General features: G+C 44.3%; 1 protein-coding gene across 1 annotated transcript; it reads left to right on the top strand.

Annotated features, from left to right (window-relative positions):
• The first annotated feature begins 360 nt into the window (after positions 1 to 360).
• ACTA2 (actin, alpha 2, smooth muscle, aorta) lies at positions 361 to 17,309 on the top strand. The gene is made up of 9 exons (XM_003783685.2): positions 361 to 506; positions 4,406 to 4,556; positions 6,246 to 6,374; positions 9,235 to 9,345; positions 11,153 to 11,237; positions 11,618 to 11,779; positions 13,232 to 13,423; positions 14,644 to 14,825; positions 17,020 to 17,309. The coding sequence occupies exons 2-9, from the start codon at positions 4,428 to 4,430 to the stop codon at positions 17,161 to 17,163; spliced, it is 1,134 nt and encodes a 377-aa protein (XP_003783733.1). The 5' UTR covers positions 361 to 506; positions 4,406 to 4,427; the 3' UTR covers positions 17,164 to 17,309.
• The last annotated feature ends 1,239 nt before the right edge of the window (positions 17,310 to 18,548 follow it).

Raw genomic sequence — 18,548 nt, 5'->3', positions numbered from 1 at the left:
AGTAATGTCTCCCTTCACAACGGATCACCTTCACAGGGAAGTTTTTACAAGTCCATGCTACTCAGAGGCACACCCTTTCTGCTCTCAAGTTCCTTAGGAAATGGCCTGAAATGCCAGCATGACAGCATGCTTCCATCTCCCCAGGAATGTGCAGACCTCGCCTGCATCTGTCCGTTAGGCTAGCTCGGTATCTCTGGGCATTTGTGCAGTTGTTCTGAAGGCTTGAGGTGTTTATCTCCCACAGGCAGCTGAGCTGCCTCCCGTTTCATGAGCAGAGCAGTGGAATGCAGTGGAAGAGACCCAGGCCTCCGGCCACCCAGATTAGAGAGTTTTGTGCTGAGGTCCCTATATGGCTGTGTTAGACTGAAGGACCGGCTGAAGTCTGTGTTTGTTCCTTGTTTGGGAAGCGAGTGGGAGGGGAGCGGGCTAAGGGGCTATATAACCCTTCTGTCTTCGGCTTCCCTGAACACCACCCAGCTGGAGAAGCCCGGCCAAGCACTGTCAGGGTAAGTGGCACCAGCCCAGGGATGTGACTTATAGATTTAAGTGGCTCTTTTATTACCCAGTATAATGAGATGCTGTCTGCAGAGATTTGGCTGGATTCATGCACAGATATTTTTGAATGAAGATGGTTGTACTAAAATGATTGTAGCTTTTGGCTGTAATGATCTAATATTAAAGACAAGATTAATAGGTTGCTTGGTGTGGTGGAAGAGGTGGAGAAAAAGATAGGATGAAATTTTATTCATGCTTGCCACCTGTGAAATCAGTTTACACAGCTGCTAGGACCTTGCAGAACCTGACAGGTCTGCACATGAGCTGTTTTCAGTAAGTTATACATACGTATTTAGGCAAGAGAAACTCTGAGATTTGCTCGTGGTTCAGATTCAGCACAGATTTTTCACTGGACTGTACTTTTGGTTTCGCTAAGGTGCCTGAAAGTGGATTTTGGAAGTGAACAGAGGATAGTTGCCTAGTCCCTGATTTGGGCTGAATTTGTGTCTTTGCTTCTGGACTGCCCTGGCTCCAGTTGCTAGTGTCTTATGTTGGAAATCTCTATCTGGTCAGTGTAACTGCAAATTTAAGTCTCAGGATCTGCATCAGTGATCCCTTGCAGCAGAGCACAGCAGGTGACCAGCTGAAGCATTCTTTGCAAAGCTGAAGGGAGCAGCGCTTACATCTGACAGCTGTGTGTCTCTGCCATGGGACATCTGGTTTGCATTTCTTTCAGCTTAAGTTCCTCTCAGCCTGTTGAGGCGAGCGTGACTATAACGCCAGCCCTGCCATCCCCATCCCCGGATGAACTTCGCTTGCAAATCAGGGCTTGGCAGCTTCTGCAGGACTGGAGTTTTCATGCGGAGATTTTCCTTGCATTTTGTAATTCATGACTAAATATGGTTTGCATTTCCAGACCAATGAGCTGGGAACTGTAACGTTCTCTCCCCCTCCCCTCCCGCTAACGACTCATTTTTGGCACAGATGCACGCTCTGGTCTGTTGGAGCAAACCCCCTGACCCGGGTGCAGTTCCAAAAGCAGCCGTTCCAGCGTGTTTTACCTAATTAGGAAATGCTTTGCTCCAAACTGAGCTGCTCATTCAGGTTCGATAAGAGTTCTAAACTCCCCAGCCGGCTCTTTTGCGGGGCACAAAGGCATCTTCTTTATGGCAGTACTCCTTTTAGAGATTATAAAACTCTTCCTGGGCATTTTTTGTCAAATAAAAATACATTTACTGAATTTTGAGAAATTTGCATTCTGCTGATGCTTGGGGCCAGGCAACTTTCACTGAGTATATTCAAATACTCTTCCCAAACCATCACTGCCCAAGAAAAAGGTTGTTAAAGGACATCCCTATGTTTGTGGTGACTGTACCTTCTTCTTCTCAGACCATCCTGAGTCTCAGTGTTTTACCCTGTTTTCAGCCCTTACTTTTGCTTTTTCAAGGGTGCATGGCACAGCCTCAGAGATCCTGCTGACTCCTTGGTCCTGGCCGCCTCTGACAGACACGGTGGCCTCTTAGAGCTGCTTCTACCTTGTCTCTTTTCTAAAGCTGCATAGTCTGCTGGAAAGGAAGCCAAATCACAGGAATGCCAAACATAATTCAGTGTCTGGGGAAGCAAAGGATGAGCCATTTATAAATTCCATTCTTGCAAGTGAAATTCACATGTTGAAAGTTTTCATTCCTAAGCCTTTGGCAATGTGGAAAGAAAGCAAAGATTAGAAATAGAAAGATAAGAATAATGATAATAATCATAGAATGATATGAATCATAATGACGATAAAACTTCTATTAAGGATTTATACAGGGTGTCCCCAAAGTCACCATACATAGGGAAAATGGGAAATTGTATGTAATTTGTAAAGGTAACTTTATTTACAAAATATTCACTGTCAAATTTTACAAGATATTTACAAAATATTCTCTAAATGTTGTCCACTTCTTTGTAAAATTTTATGATGAATATTTGTATATATTATATAGCTACAATTTTCCATTTTCCCTGTGCATGGAAACTTTTAGGAGACTCTGTAGCCTGCAACTGTAAATTATTTAGGAAGCATTTTTAAAGAAATTGAATCTCTATAATCACTGCACAAGTAACGTACCATCCTGATTGCTGTTTGACATTTATGGAAATTGTGGTGTAGAGGTATTAAATGACTTATCACATCACACAGCTTCCAAGTGGTAGAGCCCTGACTCAAATGTATGTAGACACATTCCAGAGTCCAACCTTGGAATCACTGTAGTCTTATAATTTCCATTGTCCTGAAGCTTATCAGCTCAAGGATCTTGGACAAGTCACTCCAACTCCTCAAGTCTCGATTTCCTTGCTTATCGGTTGGAGATAATATTGACATGCTCTGATTTTAAAATGTATCATCTCAACTGAATTTTATAATCTCTGAAAGGATCATGCTACCTGAAGCACTTCTGTGGAAATTATGGGTATTTAGAAAGGAGCAGCTTTGATTGTGTGAGAACAGTATGGCTGAACTCCAATGATAATAGCTATTTTCTTTTCCTACTTCCTAGAAGTTTTCTTGGAAGCTAGATTTGGATGTGCAATCAATTTAAAAGATGGTGAACCTCAACTTGAAACCCTAATTGAGATCTCAGTGCCAGGCAGAGACCTCTGCCTGGGTGTCTTTCCCTTTCCAGAGCACTGCCACCTAATTCTGCTCAGAAAAATGGAGGAGATTCTGAACCGAAAGCCAAGGAGTAGTCCAGGGGTATCCAAGGGGCACCCCATCTCTGCTTAGTGCTCCGTCCCTGGCACCCTGCATGCCCTCAAACACATCACTTCCTCTGGGTTTTCTTATTTGTGAGAATGAGAGCATTGGATGAAAAGGTCTTCTAATAGGCCTTTAATTTCCAAAATTTGTAAGTGGCTATTTCTGCTCTAGCCAATTTTGTCAAAGGATTCATGCTTAAAAGTGAGTTATTTAAAATTATGTTTTATTACTAAAAACATATATGTTTATTTTAGAACATTTTAAAAAATTACAGAACCCAGAGAAGATAAATAAAAACACTTACACAACCAACCACCTCAAAATAACCCTAGTCAATGTCTTGCTAAATAGGATTAATCTCTTGCAATACAAAAAATATATGTTTAATGGGAGAGTACAATGTTACTGTCTCTAACCTATTATGCTTACATAAGAACATAGCTTATCCTTTATCTCATCCTTCTTAATGGCAGAAAAGTATTCTATTACATGATGTGTAATTCATCAGACTCACCATCACTGGTTGCATTTTTAGTTTAACAGTGATTTTTGTTAATGGAGGATAATCACGACCCCTAAAATTTAAAGCACCTTCTTAGGAATTTTTTCATTTTAATTTTTCTCTGAAGGTAAAATGAAGTCTTCCAGATCCAAAAAATGTTTTTATCTTTAAAATTCACATTAAACACATCGACATTTTTAAATTTCTAAATTTTCATAGGCTGCCCCTCCCTTGAAAATATGTCTTTTCGGAAAAAAAAAAAATGCAAAATGCCTATAGCCTATCCAGAAAAACTTGTGTGTGGGTTGATACAGACAAGAAACCCTAGATATTTTGTTAACATGTAGAAGCGACTCAGCCTTGAGAAGGTTTGGTCTCCAAGTCTCAAATTTCTGTCTGTGCTCTTCAGTTCTTCATTCTGTCACTGGGTTGGCCCATTATTAAAGTGATCATGAGAATATGAGATGCACCAGTCACTGTGCTAAGGGCCGGTTGTATAAACATGGGAGGCGGAGTTTCAGCTTATCAGAAGGTTATAGTCTAATTAAGGAACTTCGAGTGCTAGGAGAACAGAGGAAACCCCCAAGCCCAGCCTGGAGGTGAGAGTGGTCAGGTAAGGGCCTCGCCTGCTCACCTGCCGCGGGGCTGCTTCCCCCTGTCTTCCACAGAACCGTGTAAAGCAGCTCCACCATGTGTGAAGAAGAGGACAGCACTGCCTTGGTGTGTGACAACGGCTCTGGGCTCTGTAAGGCCGGCTTTGCTGGGGATGATGCTCCCAGGGCTGTTTTCCCATCCATCGTGGGACGTCCCAGACATCAGGTGAGCAAAATTCTGATTGGAACAGAGAGAGAACCGGGCTACAGATTAGGTCGCTTCGTGTCCATGTGTAGTCACAGATTGCTTATCACTCTCTGACCAGAAGGTGGGTAACTGTTAAAAATATGCCTTTGGCGATTGATGTCCAAGAGTAAATGCCAGTTTCATATAGAATGTAGACAGATTATCTGGTGGCTGTCTATCAGATGTAAGGTCTGCCCCCTTTCCAAGTGTGCTTGTCAAACTACAGTCATCATCATCACTGTCACATAATCATCATCAGAAATAGCTAAAAGTGCTGGGCATGGTGGCTCAGGCCTGTAATCTTAGCACTTTGTGAGGCTGAGGCTGCTGGATTGCTTGAGCTCAGCAGTTTGAGGACAGGGTGAGCAGAGTGAGAGCTTGTCACTAGTAAATATAGAAAAACTAGCCTGGCATTGTGGTGGGCACCTATAGTCCCAGGTACTTGGAAGGCTGAAGTAAGAGGGTCACTTGAGCCCAAGAGTTTGAGGTTGCTGTGAGCTAGGATGCCACAGCACTGTCCCCAGGGCGACTGAGTAAGACTGTCTCAAAACAACAAAACAAAACAAAGTTAAAAGTTATCCTTATGTATACCATAGCCACTCTTTGGGAAGAAACTAAAATAAAAGCCCAGGTCACTCAACTTCATGGAGTTTGGTGTTAGATGAAAGCAAGCCTTGAGACCAAATGAAATTCTACATAACGTCAGTCATCAACAAAATATACTTGAATAGCCACATGGTAATTTTACATACTGTGTATAAGCAGAATATTGGTGGCAGCTACGTGGTAAAAATCTTTTCCACATCAGACATGCATTTTGCACACTGAGGTTATCTGATGGATGTTTCCGGCTCTCAGCTTGGCGTCTATGCATGAGAATAAGACATAGAAGTCTCGAGCAATGAATGAAGCTTGTGTGTTGAACTTGGTGCAGTGAAGATAATTCTGCACGAACCACTATTTTATGGATCCGTAGGAGCTATGAGTGTTTTGCACTTCTAAAATAATCAGTCCAATGCAATTTAAAATCTAATAATAGGGAATTTTTTAACCTTCAACAAAATGATTTTTTAAAATGCAGCTGCTTGGTTTAGGCAAATGTCTTAAAACTTGATTAGTATGGGTTTATCCATCAGAAATCAAGCATCCAGTGCTTATTTGTAGACGTAATGCTTTTGCTAATAATGATTAAAAATATAAAAATAGTATTCATGTACTTTTGGGTATGTGGCAACTTTAAAAATATGGTTTAAAGGACTTATAAGAGGTACAGTTTCATCTAACTAATATATAAAATTTGATATATGCTTATGACAAATGATTACTGAGTGCTAAGATCTGGGCCAGGCAATTTGTTATAGTGGTGAATAAGACAGAGCCGATCTCTGCCCTAAGAGAGCAGAGGAAGGAATAGATAGAAGATAAAAATTTACAATACAATGTCGAGTTGCCTTTCCCACAGTGTTGCTTATTATTTGGAGGCTGATTCAGTTCTGTTTCCAGTCAACGATGGGATGTTACTTAAAAGCATAATGACAGTAAGACTCCTATTATTGTTGGTGCCAAAAGAGGAACTTGCCACTCAGTGATGTAACCTTCTGTGCTTTGATTGTAATCATTCTCAAGTTTTGGGAGAGTTTGACTCAGACTGCACTGAATCTTTTTTAGGGGGTGATGGTGGGAATGGGACAAAAAGACAGCTACGTGGGTGATGAGGCACAGAGCAAAAGAGGAATCCTGACGCTGAAGTACCCCATAGAGCACGGCATCATCACCAACTGGGACGACATGGAGAAGGTAGGGGAGCTGGCCGCAGCGGCAGCCCTCGGTGCACAATCCCCACAGCTGCTGAGCTCAAATTGCTGGGGGAAAGAGCTGGCTAGCATTGCTCAAGTGCTCTTTCATTTGTGCATGTTTGTTCTGGGTTGTTACTCACTGAAAAAAAAAATCCTGAAATATTCCCTTGAAAAAAAAACCCTCTTGCCTACTAGGATTCATAAACTGATTAAAGGGAGACAATCCTATAGATCGGAACAATGGCCCTTTGCCAGGGCTGGGAATTAATGGTCTCTGTTGATCATGTCCACTGGATCGCCCTCTAGGACCAGCACTGGGCGAGCAGGGTCATGGAGAATAAGCCTTCCTTTAATTTTCATCAGAGTCTGCATGTCTATTCCTCTCTGCACAACAGGGCTAAAGAGAAGTTGAAAACCTGGGAATAGCCTTAACTAGCCCATTCTTGAAAACTGTTCACCAACTCATTTTGAATATCTTAAAGAAAGGTTTTTAAATTTTTCACCATAGAAAAGAGGACTAGTCCATTCTAGATTTAGCACAGTTCTGAATGCCTGTCAACATACTGACTGGGTATGGTGGCTCATGCCTGCAATCCCTGCACTTTGGGGGGGCCAAGGTAGGAGACAGGAGTTCTAGACTAGCCTGGGCAACATAGAGAGACCCTATTTCTACAAAAAGTAATTTTAAAAAATAGGTAGGCATCATGGCACACACATCTAGTTCTAGCTACTCACAAGGCTGAGGTAGAAAGACTGCTTGAACCCAGAGTTCAAGGTTATCATGAGCTATGATGGTGCCACTGCATTCCAGCCTGTGTAATAGAGTGAGACCCTGTCTCTAAAAATACATTTTGCAAAATATTGAAGCATAATAACCATTCTCAAAAATTTTTAAATAAATAATTTTAAATCATTCTTCTCTGTTGCACTAAGAACTTATCTTTCAGGTACATTTAGAGCTAACAAGAACAGGATTTAATCTTAGGATTTAATCCTAAGATTTTGATATTTGCTATTAGGTATTTTAGAGACACCAATGATCAAGGAAAAACTGCAAGAATTATGAGAAAGTGACAAAAAAATTTTAAATGCAGCAAGATGTATTAGAACCAAAACATCTGGCCTTTCATTTATAAACTCATCACATACACACATATATGTATTAGTTAAAAGAAAAACATATACTATTGCTAGAATGTATCAGTAGTAATGCTTAAACTCTATCTCTCTACAAAAATTGCTTATCATTAGGTTTGCTTAATCTAAGATTCTAGATTTGGTGAGACTAAAGTTTGCTGGGAGAGGAAGACATTCATATCAGTGGAAAAATAGTTTCTCCATGGAGCTGACAGCATTTCATCAACAGAATTGCTGTTGCTTGTTGCTCCCAGCAAGAGATTATTAGTATAAAAGAATCCTTATTGTGGCCGGGTGTAGTGGCTCACTTCTGTAATCCAGCACTCTGGTTGGCTGAGGCGGGCAGATCACCTGAGCTCACAAGTTCAAGACCAGCCTGAGCTAGAGCAAGACCCCATCTCTAAAAATAGCTGGACGTTGTGGCGGATGCCTATAGTCCCACCTACTTGGGAGGCTGAAGTGAGAGAATTGCTTGAGCCCAAGAGTTTGAGGTTGCTGTGAGCTATGACTCCGTGGCATGCTACCGAAGGTGATAAAAAAAAAAATCCTCATTTCTAAAACTTAAATTTAAAGTAGCTTCTCCGGGAGGAGGAGGGAGAGTGAGAGAGAGAGGCTGGCTGTTATGACTGGCGGGCTTTCTTGAACACTCTGCTGCTTTTACTCCATCAAAGGAACAGAAATTTCAGGAGTATCATTTCCTTTCTAAAAACCACAAATTCAAAACCAAAGGAACTGGGACAAGATAGGATCTTTCAAGTGGCCTTTGTTAACTTATAAATTAATCAGCAGTTTTTACCAGCAGTTCTTGTTTTGTTTCGTTTTAATTCTGGGTGAATCTATATTCCTGGTACTGGCAGAGAATGTTCATGCTCTTAAAGATTAATTAATTTACACCTTTCACAATCATTTGTTCTTTTTGGTATTCAGGAAGTAAAGAGGGTGCTCTGCCTTAAAATGAATGTACCATGTTCAAAGTACACTCACACCAACACTCCACCCACAACCACGGGCTTCTTTGGAAACAGAGGAAGTCTAAATTGGTGACCCTGAATGGAAGGTCCAGTCTGTGCCAACAGAGAAAGCTTCTCCCAGTCCTAGAGTGCAGAGGGGGTGGTGGGTACGAGAGGCAGGGAGTCCTGTTCTCTTCTCCACGTACACTGCAAAGGGCAATTTCTCTAGAAGCGTTAATAGTGGCAGGCGGGTTTTGAGATCAGCCCCATTTATTCACATACGCATTCATTTGTCCTTTTACTTATGAAATGAAATCATTTCCCATGAACATGAACTAAAATGGAAAGAGGAAGCAATGAAGATATCGTTGAATAACAGTGACATTGACTCTGGGCCAGCAGCTGGGTTGAATATGTAGGACTCTAGGATCCTCTTATTTAATTTGTACAAAGACCCAGTGGGGTACATACTAATTCTTTTCATCCACCTATTACCAGGCTGGAGCTGAGAAGGGTTAAATAGTTGCCTAAGCTCACAGAGCTGAGAAGTGGAGTTTGAATGCAGAGCTCCTAACCACTACACATCCTGTCTGAAGGACCTGGGTACTCCCTCTATTTGAGCTTCTGCATCTGTCAAACTCTGGGCACATCATGAGTGCTTGTCATTTTTCCCTTGGACTCAGTCTCAGTCAGCTCATCCCTGTCCCTTTTTGAGATCTGCAGTGCCCACAACCACATGCCATTGTCTTTCTCCTCTGTCTCCCCCCTCGCTAGATCTGGCACCACTCTTTCTACAATGAGCTTCGTGTTGCCCCAGAAGAGCATCCGACCCTGCTCACTGAGGCACCCCTGAACCCCAAGGCCAACCGAGAGAAAATGACCCAGGTAAAGATCCACCCTGCACCCAGCCCTTTGGGGTTTGGAGAAAGTCCTGTTAGTAAGGGCTAATGCAGGACAGCAGAGAGAAGGCCCGAGCCAGCAGGACATCAACAGACGTGGCAACCTCCTTCCTGCAGGATCCAGCCCTGTGTCTCCAGGAACAATAGGAAATTTAAAAGATTTCATTGAAAAGGGGACATGTTAGGTTAAAAATGTCTAAGGCACCATTTCAAAAGGCAATAGAACGTGCAGTAGGATTTGGGTTCTGGAGTCAGACAAAAAACTGGATCTATTACTTATCAGTTAGGCGACCTTAAAAAACTCAGTTTAGTTGTCTGTGAAAACTCAGTTTAGTTGCCTGTACGTTGGGAACATTATTAGTACTATTTTCAAAGGATTGAATGTTATATCATGAAGATTAAGGTGGCAAAATAATAAATATGTATCATGATGCCCTAATAAACATCCAACAAAAAATGTTATTATTATCATTATTGTCACTTATCTGAAGTTCAACACCTTACAGGAAAATACCATCCAGTCTACCAGGCAGAAGATATTTTTAGTTTAAAAGAACTATTAAATAATAACATCTAATATCAGTTCCCCACTTGCTATGGTCAAGCACTGGGATCAGTATTTTATACACATTGTCTCTTTAAATCCTAACATTGTGAAACAGGAACTATTATTATCCTGATTATACAAATCCAGAAATAAAGCTCAGATACAGTAAGTGATTTTCCCAAGGTCACACAGCAAGAAATGGCAGAGGCTGAAATTAGCCCCTGGTCTTTCAGCTATGGAGAATTATAAATGTAAACAATTGCAGGGCCTTTCCCTTAGAGGAGGTTTTGGTGATTACACCCACATAGTTATTAGCAGGGGAACCCCTGTCTGCCTGGGGACCACTTCACAGAGCAAGAGCTATTGTTTCTCATGACAGTTATAGCTCCTGTGAATGGCATGAAGGCAGAAGAATGAGTGAGAACTATGGCTCTAGAGCAAATGATGTCAGACATTCTGGTTAATGGACAAGGACCTTGCAGATGGAGAAATAAAGGCCCCAGGACATCTCCTGATGTACAGACTTCTCATGAGTGACCTGAAGGGACTCTGGCTCTCTTCCTGTCCCTGGACTATATGAGCTGGGGCAACAACACTCATACATGGTCCTCTGTTATGACCTGGCAGCTCCTGCCTTCGAGGAATCAGGGCCCCTCCTACCGCAGCCAGAGGGGCCTCAGGTCCTAGGGCTACACTGACCCAACAGCAACAAAAAAAGTAGAACAGATTAAACAGAACCCCAGACAAAACATAGAACTGGGGCTAATCCCAAGCAATCTGAGCCTTAGGCTTAAAATGTCCCTTTCTTTATCCCAGAGAAATCAAAACATGGATGTTGTCTTCTTTTTTGGCTTTGATGTAGTTAATAAGTCTTGGGCTGTCTACACTGGAAGAGCCTAAGAGCTCATCTAGTTTGAAGTCCTCCCCTGCTATAGTTGAGAGACCTGGAATGACGTTCCCATGAGTCAATTATCAGTTTGGAGAAGTCTCCCAGGTCACTTTCAAGTCAGGGCCGGGGCCTCCTCCTCCCCTCCCCATCCATCCAGCCACCCAGGTGATGATCTGTCCATTCACACCTGCAATTCTCCTCTTAAGTGACCAGGGCTGCCTTGACCCTCCTTCACCTTGGTCCCCTCTGTCCAGAGCCAGGCAGGCCCATCTGCATTCGTCAAGAAGGTGTGCTCTCTTGAATGTTCTTTGTCAGCTAGGCACCGACCCTAACTCAGCTCTTTGGATTGCTTTGCAGATCATGTTTGAGACTTTCAATGTCCCAGCCATGTATGTGGCTATTCAGGCAGTGCTATCCCTCTATGCCTCTGGACGTACAACTGGTATGTGTCTGGGATGGTTGGGGGCGGGTGGGGGGTGGCTGACTGCACCACCAGTGATGGGATTTGCTGGTCATATGCACAAGGGGGTGACAGATGGGGGGGGAGAGTGAGTTAGAATCGACAGGGCCGTTCTCAGCCCTAAAATCAGCCCTTGTCCTCCCATTTCTAGCAGGACTTTTTCTACCGCTTCCCTCTTCCTGCCCCTCCCTCTTTCATCTTCCCCTGCCCTCTCCCACCTCACCTCTCCTAGCGAATGCCCTCTTTCCTCCTATCCCTAAAGAGGCTTGGCAGCCCCTCCCCAAGGCTTCCTTCTGCTTGAACAGCAAGTGACCACTCAGCATTTGCTGTGGTGACTTCTGTCATGCCCAACTGTCCCCCAGGCATCGTGCTGGACTCTGGGGATGGCGTCACCCACAACGTGCCCATCTATGAGGGCTACGCCCTGCCCCACGCCATCATGCGCCTGGACCTGGCTGGCCGAGACCTCACTGACTACCTCATGAAGATTCTGACTGAGCGTGGTTATTCCTTCGTGACTACTGGTGAGGCCTGGGGAGATACGGGGGCAGGACATGGGGTGTGTGCTGCTCACGGTAGCATCCGGAACACAGTCACTCTCCCAGGAGACGATGGGATGAAGACGTGCAAATAGCTAGGCCTGAATGATGACGGAGCAAAGCACAGCCTGTTTTGCTATGTGAGACTGCAGAATGATTATGCTGTTTCCTGGAGGAGAATAGTTACAGCCACCTACTGTTATGAGCCGGTCAGAGTTGCATTACTTGAACATTTTTAAGTCCCTTCCCATTAAAAAAAATTTTTAAAAGATTAGGTAGGGACTAAAAATGGCATGATGTGGTGATTGGTGACCACGGGAGACATCTAGACAGGACTTGGGTCCCAACTCTGCCACTTACTAGCTTTGTGACCTTTGAACAATTTAGCCAACCCGCTATGCTACAATATCTTTATTTGTAAAATATTAATAGACCCTATATCACATGATTGTTATGAGTATTAAATTATAATGTGTGTGGCGTGCCTGCTGCAGAGGAAGCATTCAATAACGTTAGCTGTTTTTTTGCCAGCACAGTGGACAGGAACACGTGTACAGGCGTCTTTCAGTCTCAGCTGGTGCACCACATTTTGCTCCACAAGAGGGCAGTGTCGGGCACCGCCAGAAGCATTGGATGTCCTGGGCTCCTTGTGGCTCCAGCCTGCCTTTGCCCAGTTGGAATTGTCCAGATTTTTAGATTTCTGGACATGCCTGAGGCTTATTTCTAGGCTCTGAATTTAAGCCCTGATGATGTTTAAGTCTCCATTTGCAACATGGAGTTGAACTGCTTTCCTCCTCCGCTTCCCACAAAGAATCCCAACATGCCTCCAAACGATCGCAGGGGCTCAGTTGTAAGCAGTAGCCCAGAGCTTCAGAGAGCAGAAGTCTGGAAGGCACAAGGCTAGCTACTGCTTCCATATCACCTTCACTGTGCACCGCTAGAGCCTTCTGGACTAGGTCTGGTCTTCAGCAGGCACTACCTCTTTCTGGAGGGTGTTAAATGGGCAAAGGGTATGAGCTGCACTGTACCTGGGCCAGGCAACATGATTTCTGAGGCTTTTTGGAAACTGGGAAGGCCCCAGAGAGCTGACTCAGTCCTGAAAATGCAATAGAACAAATAGAGGGTGATTAGTTACCCTAAAAAAGTTATGGCACAAAAGGATCCTGACTCTGCACTTTCTCTAGCCAGCTCATTTTGTTCCTGTTCTGGATTTTCCAGACTACATAGACTGCGGTCTATGATGTGTGAGGCTCTCAACTCGGAGGAGAGGTGGTTCTCTGGCAGTCCTACAGCGTTACTATCAGCTTGGAGTTTGGACTGCAGACTACTGACCTGACAGTCTTTTCTGAGAACGTGTATTGAGGGAGAGACTGAAGTAGGCAGGTAGATCTTCACGACGGCACAGACCCTGATGCTTGCCATGTTTGTATCTGACAGCTGAGCGGGAGATTGTCCGGGACATCAAGGAGAAACTCTGCTACGTAGCTCTGGATTTTGAAAACGAGATGGCCACTGCTGCATCCTCCTCCTCCCTGGAGAAGAGCTATGAGCTTCCTGACGGGCAGGTGATCACCATTGGCAACGAACGCTTCCGCTGCCCCGAGACCCTGTTCCAGCCGTCCTTCATCGGTAGGCAGCAGACCCCCCTTTCCTGAGAAGGGGAGTCACCTTATTCTTCCGTATCCGATCAGCCTTGGCTACCAAGGCCCTTCTGACAAATGACAGGATCCCTAAGACCAAAACATTTCCAAACTAGGGGCAGGGAAAGCATTACAGTTTCAAGGTGAGAAGAGGTGAGCAAGCTGGGAAAAACACTATGTTGCAGTCAAGCCAAGAAAGCGTTCTTGGTGTATGGTGAGAGCATGAAATACTGCCTGGGCTTAGGACACAGTGGAACCATAGGGTGTGCTGAATGCTGAGAATTGGGGAATGGTGGGTAGGGGCGACAAAAATGGGGGAACCCCCACAGTGAACCTGTCACTACATTAGGACGGAGACAGGTTTGCACAGTTGTTTACAGAGGCAGGAGCTGGGAGGGTGAGCCTGGGTTTAAGCCTTAGTTCTACTTGATCTTGGGAATGTCGCTTGGCCTCCCAAACCTCAGTCTCTGCATGTATAAATGAAGACTGTAATGGTCCTCACGATACAGGACGGCTGTGAGAATTGCATGAGACAAATACAGAGCATGTAGCCTAGTGCCTGGCGAAAATGAGCGTTCGGTAATCACTAGAAACTGTTAGGAATTAATGATAATTAGATCCTACTATTGTTAACTTTATTCTTATCTCACAGCACAGCAAAAAGTGAAGGACCACCTAGAGGTTTTCTTTTCAAAAGATCCACATCAGAAATTAACAAAAGATTTAGCCAAAAACACTTACCAAAATTGGAAAAAACAAGCCTTTTCTAAGTAGAACAAAACATTTTTCTGATGATTCAGCACCATTTGGCTTTCCTGGGAGAGAGGATGGGGGGCAGCAGCCAAAGAGGGACTTGGCAGAATTCTGAGGGGCTGCAGTCCTGGCTCAGTGTGGGAACACTTGCAGGGAATCTGAGGCTTCATCCATCGTTTAAAACAGTGAGTTTCAGAGCAGTGAGTCTATTACAAACAAATCAATGATGTTATGTTGGGAGCCCCACCCGGTGGATGCTGCCCCCTCCTCATTAGGTGGGAAGCGGAGGACAGGGATGATAACAAGGCCCTGTGGTCTCCCCGGCAGGTGGTTCCTACATTATTATGCCCACCCAGCCCCTGTCGGTGTAAGATCATCCAGATGCTCAAGTCTGGTCTTCCATGTCTAACGTGTTTATCTACCACCCAAGGACCATGGCCTGTGTCTCTTTTCCAGGGATGGAATCTGCTGGCATCCATGAAACCACCTACAACAGCATCATGAAGTGTGACATTGACATCAGGAAGGACCTCTATGCCAACAACGTCCTCTCAGGGGGCACTACCATGTACCCTGGCATTGCTGACCGGATGCAGAAGGAGATCACGGCCCTCGCGCCAAGCACCATGAAGATCAAGGTACTATTCAGGGACAGACCCGCTGGCAGTGCTCCCAACCACATGAGAAGGACTCTTCAAAGACCACATTGGGGTCACATTCACTTGGGGTTTCTATGGCTAGGCTATGGGCACAAATCCACAGTCCTATCCTTCACAGGATGTAAGTTGATCCAGTTCACACGAAAAAGTGAATAATTTCATACAAAATTTGATCTATATTTATCCTTAGCTCTCAGCTACTTTCAGCAGCTTCAGTCAAGGTCAGCAGAGCTCCCCATGTGCTCATATCTCTTCAAAATATACGCCCTTTTTTGTTCTTCATGGCAAAACAGTGTATCTCACATGAAGAACATATTTTAAAAATACAGCTGAGCTAAACTTATCTCTGAAGCAGTTTAAACACTATAGATACTGTAGCTTACAATTTCTTCCCCTACTAATGTGACCCGTCTCCGTGGCCAGGAGTTAGACTTCTACCTTCATCTCTGTCTGGCACACCTTTTGATGTAAGTGCTCAGAAGCACAGAATGACTCTAGGATAACCAAACTCAGTGCCTGAGCCACTCAGGGCCCCTATCTGGTGTGAGTTTTGCATCCCAGTCAAGGCAGAGCAGAGATCAAATGGAGATCATTCTTTAGAGGCAAACTTACATGTGGCTGGTGACTTCTCAAAGGCTCTTATCACTCTCTGAAGTCAGAAGGCCATGCTGGGAGCCTGTGACCTGTGTTGCAGGAAAAAGGCAGAGGTATGAATCTACTGCAGTTCACACGCAGGAAAAGCATTGAAACACATTCTCTGTTATGTATGTGCCCTTCTCCTTTTGTGGAAAGGGGATACAGCTAACATAACAGAGTGTGCCAGACTGAAACATGCTCGCTCTGTCTCCATGGTAGGCTCTCACAGTTCTGCCCTAAAAGGCTTCGGGATGAGAGGAGAGGGACAGTTTCCCAAAGGGTTTGTGCTTCTTGGCTTCCCGTCTGATCAGCTCTAGCTCCCTCTTACTCCACACGGGAGGAGCAGGACAAAGGCAGCTGCTGGGTTCCTATGGAGCCAGCTTAGTCCAGGGCATGTAACAGAGACAGGCTGTCGCCAGAGTTGGGCAGTTGCTAGTTCTCCGCACTTGGCTTCTTGAACAGAAATGGATGTGAAACTCTGGGCCCCAGTGTGGTGAGAGAGCGTAGAGCACCATGAAATACCTGGGACATGAGGGGAAGATGAAACTAGATGATGGGAACTTAGAGTTCTTTGCAACTTTTCTGAAAATGTAAAATTATCCCCAAATGAGAAGACTATTTTACAACTAAAACAAAACAAAATCCTAGGGGAACCTCCATTTGAGAATTGGGTCTGATATTGATTTAATCAGTGTGACCTGGGCCTACTTAAACCTGTGTCAGCCACAAGCAGGTAATAAAGGAGTAATTTAATATTTACTCTTCAAAGTGCTTATAGGAATTAAATGAGTTAATACACACACATAAAATGCTTGGCATAGTGTCTGATACATAGGAAGTGCTCGGTAGATGACAGCTCTTTGTATTAAGAAATAAACGCTCAATGAGAGCTTGGAGGATTAGCAGAAATCAAAGCCTTTAGCCACAGTTTTCACTGCTCTCTGTGCCTAAGCCATTCGTTTATTTAAGAAACACGAGGAGAAAACACCAGCGCAGGCAGCCTCAGAGGGCACTCCTGCAGGGGAAAGTTCACCCCCACAGGGGACGATGGGTCTCTCGGTGTTAAACAGGGCAGGTGGGCAGAATCTCAGAGAGCAGCAGGGCCCTCAATCAGGTGAAAGGAACACTTGCCTACTAAGTTCTGGCACCATTGAAACTTCTCCTTTGAAAACCCTGGCGTTAGTTCCTGCAGGAAGTGTGTGTCACGCTGACTTTTGAGGTAGAGCTTATGGAAGTCAGCGGCATTGTCATGGTTTTCAAGTGGAGGCCACAGCACGTTTTAGGGCCACCATTCTGTGTGTTCAATGACAGGGTAGGGGAGTTATGAATGCTTGGAATCGACTGCGCAGAGGAAGCCAGAGAAACAAGAGCGCCAGCTGGGGGATCTCTGCAGCCTTCTGCAGCCTTCTCCCACCCCTAGCATTAACAGCCAAGCGGCTCTGCTGAGTAGGAACCACAGGCGCGATGTGGACGTGGGCGGACACCCAGGTGCCCGCCTCCTGCACTAACGACCCTTCTTTCTCATCTTGGCTGACAGATCATTGCCCCTCCGGAGCGCAAGTACTCTGTCTGGATTGGCGGCTCCATCCTGGCCTCCCTGTCCACCTTCCAGCAGATGTGGATCAGCAAGCAGGAATACGACGAAGCCGGGCCTTCCATTGTGCACCGCAAATGCTTCTAAGGCACCTCCCTGCTCTCTGCCTCTATCACACAACTGTGAATGTTTTGTGGAATAATGCCTTCAATTCCTTTCCAAATCATTCCTAGCCAAATCTCTGCCTCGTTACCTATGTGTTTTTTAATAAATCTGAAATATGCTACTGGTAATTTCCAGCGTGTGCCTCTCTGATCAAGGCCCGGCTGATCGCCGGCTTTAGGGGGACCTCGCCTCTTGCAGGGTGGCTCCCTCTAGTGGTCAGGCTGAGAACACGGCATAATGAGGATGGATGTGTTACTCAGGCACAGGACAGAATCGCGACATTCATAAAGGGAAGTTCCACGTAAGTTCTGCAAACCGGAAGAATTTGAGAATACACGAGAAATTTGAAAATTAACATGGATTAAAGTGTGTTAATGGGATAATCCACACTGCTTCATAACTTGCAAAGTGATTACATTGCTTTCGCTTATAATCCCAGTATGTTGATAGCCTGATTGGTGAAAACAAAAATAACAATTATACATACACACACGTACACACAGGGACACATATAGAGACAATTATATCTCTTGAAAGTCATATATATTAAAAGTTGCACACACATATACACATTCCCCGTGTATATAGATACGTATATACATATATGTGTGTGACTTTTAATATACAAGGGATAACTTTAATATGTAAGATATTAAACATATATAGATATAGAGATATGCTATGCCTTTTAAATTTATTCTGGGAAACAGATTTTTCTCTTAAGCACAGAGAATTATTGCATTAAAATCTTACTACATATCTGTACCATCTGTACAGATGATTCATATCTGTCTTTGCAAAGGGTACTATGGATATATTCACCCCAGAAGGGATGGGGCAGTTTCCAAGGACTACAAGTACCAATCATCAAATTAAGGGGTATACACATGTTGCCCGTCATTTTTTCTTCAAAACCATTCAGGGAAAGTATTATCAGCTCACTTTATAAATGAGGAGGAGAGGTTACTCCAGAAATGCAATTTTATAGGGGAGCTACCAACTTCAACTATTCCATTGCCCATCTGGGCTTGCAGGTACAAAGATGTTTTAAAAAAATACCTTCCCTGCCTGTAAGGGTCCTGTAGTCATAGAGCTCTTCCACCCAGGCTGGTTAGCATGCTTGGTGGCCTCCAATGTGTAAATGTCCAAGGGGGTCAGTAGCCACTGGCTGTCCTGAGGAGTGTGCACTCTGTCTGTAGAAATACCTCACTATAGAAATCTTAGGGCCCAGGATTTAGCACTTGTTTGGTCCAGAAAACCTGAGCCTCCCTAGTGTTCTCTGGCCCTCTGACATGGTTAAGTCAGAAACTACAAATAATAAGAGCTGGCATGTCCGGGGTGCCTGCCGTGACCAGGCCCTGTACCAA

This window comes from Otolemur garnettii, unplaced genomic scaffold (assembly GCF_000181295.1).
Source record: "Otolemur garnettii isolate 467f Iridium unplaced genomic scaffold, OtoGar3 scaffold00008, whole genome shotgun sequence".
NCBI classification, from domain to species: Eukaryota; Metazoa; Chordata; class Mammalia; order Primates; family Galagidae; genus Otolemur; species Otolemur garnettii.
The sequence above is the reverse complement of the archived record's forward strand: the minus strand, read 5'-3'. Positions and strand labels throughout refer to the sequence as shown.

Bases quoted from the DNA above. Each gene is read 5' to 3' on its own strand.
- ACTA2 (XM_003783685.2), top strand. From the start codon at position 4,428: ATGTGTGAAGAAGAGGACAGCACTGCCTTGGTGTGTGACAACGGCTCT. The intron at 9,346-11,152 runs GTAAAGATCCAC...ATTGCTTTGCAG, and splicing joins ACCGAGAGAAAATGACCCAG to ATCATGTTTGAGACTTTCAA. The intron at 11,780-13,231 runs GTGAGGCCTGGG...TGTATCTGACAG, and splicing joins TTATTCCTTCGTGACTACTG to CTGAGCGGGAGATTGTCCGG.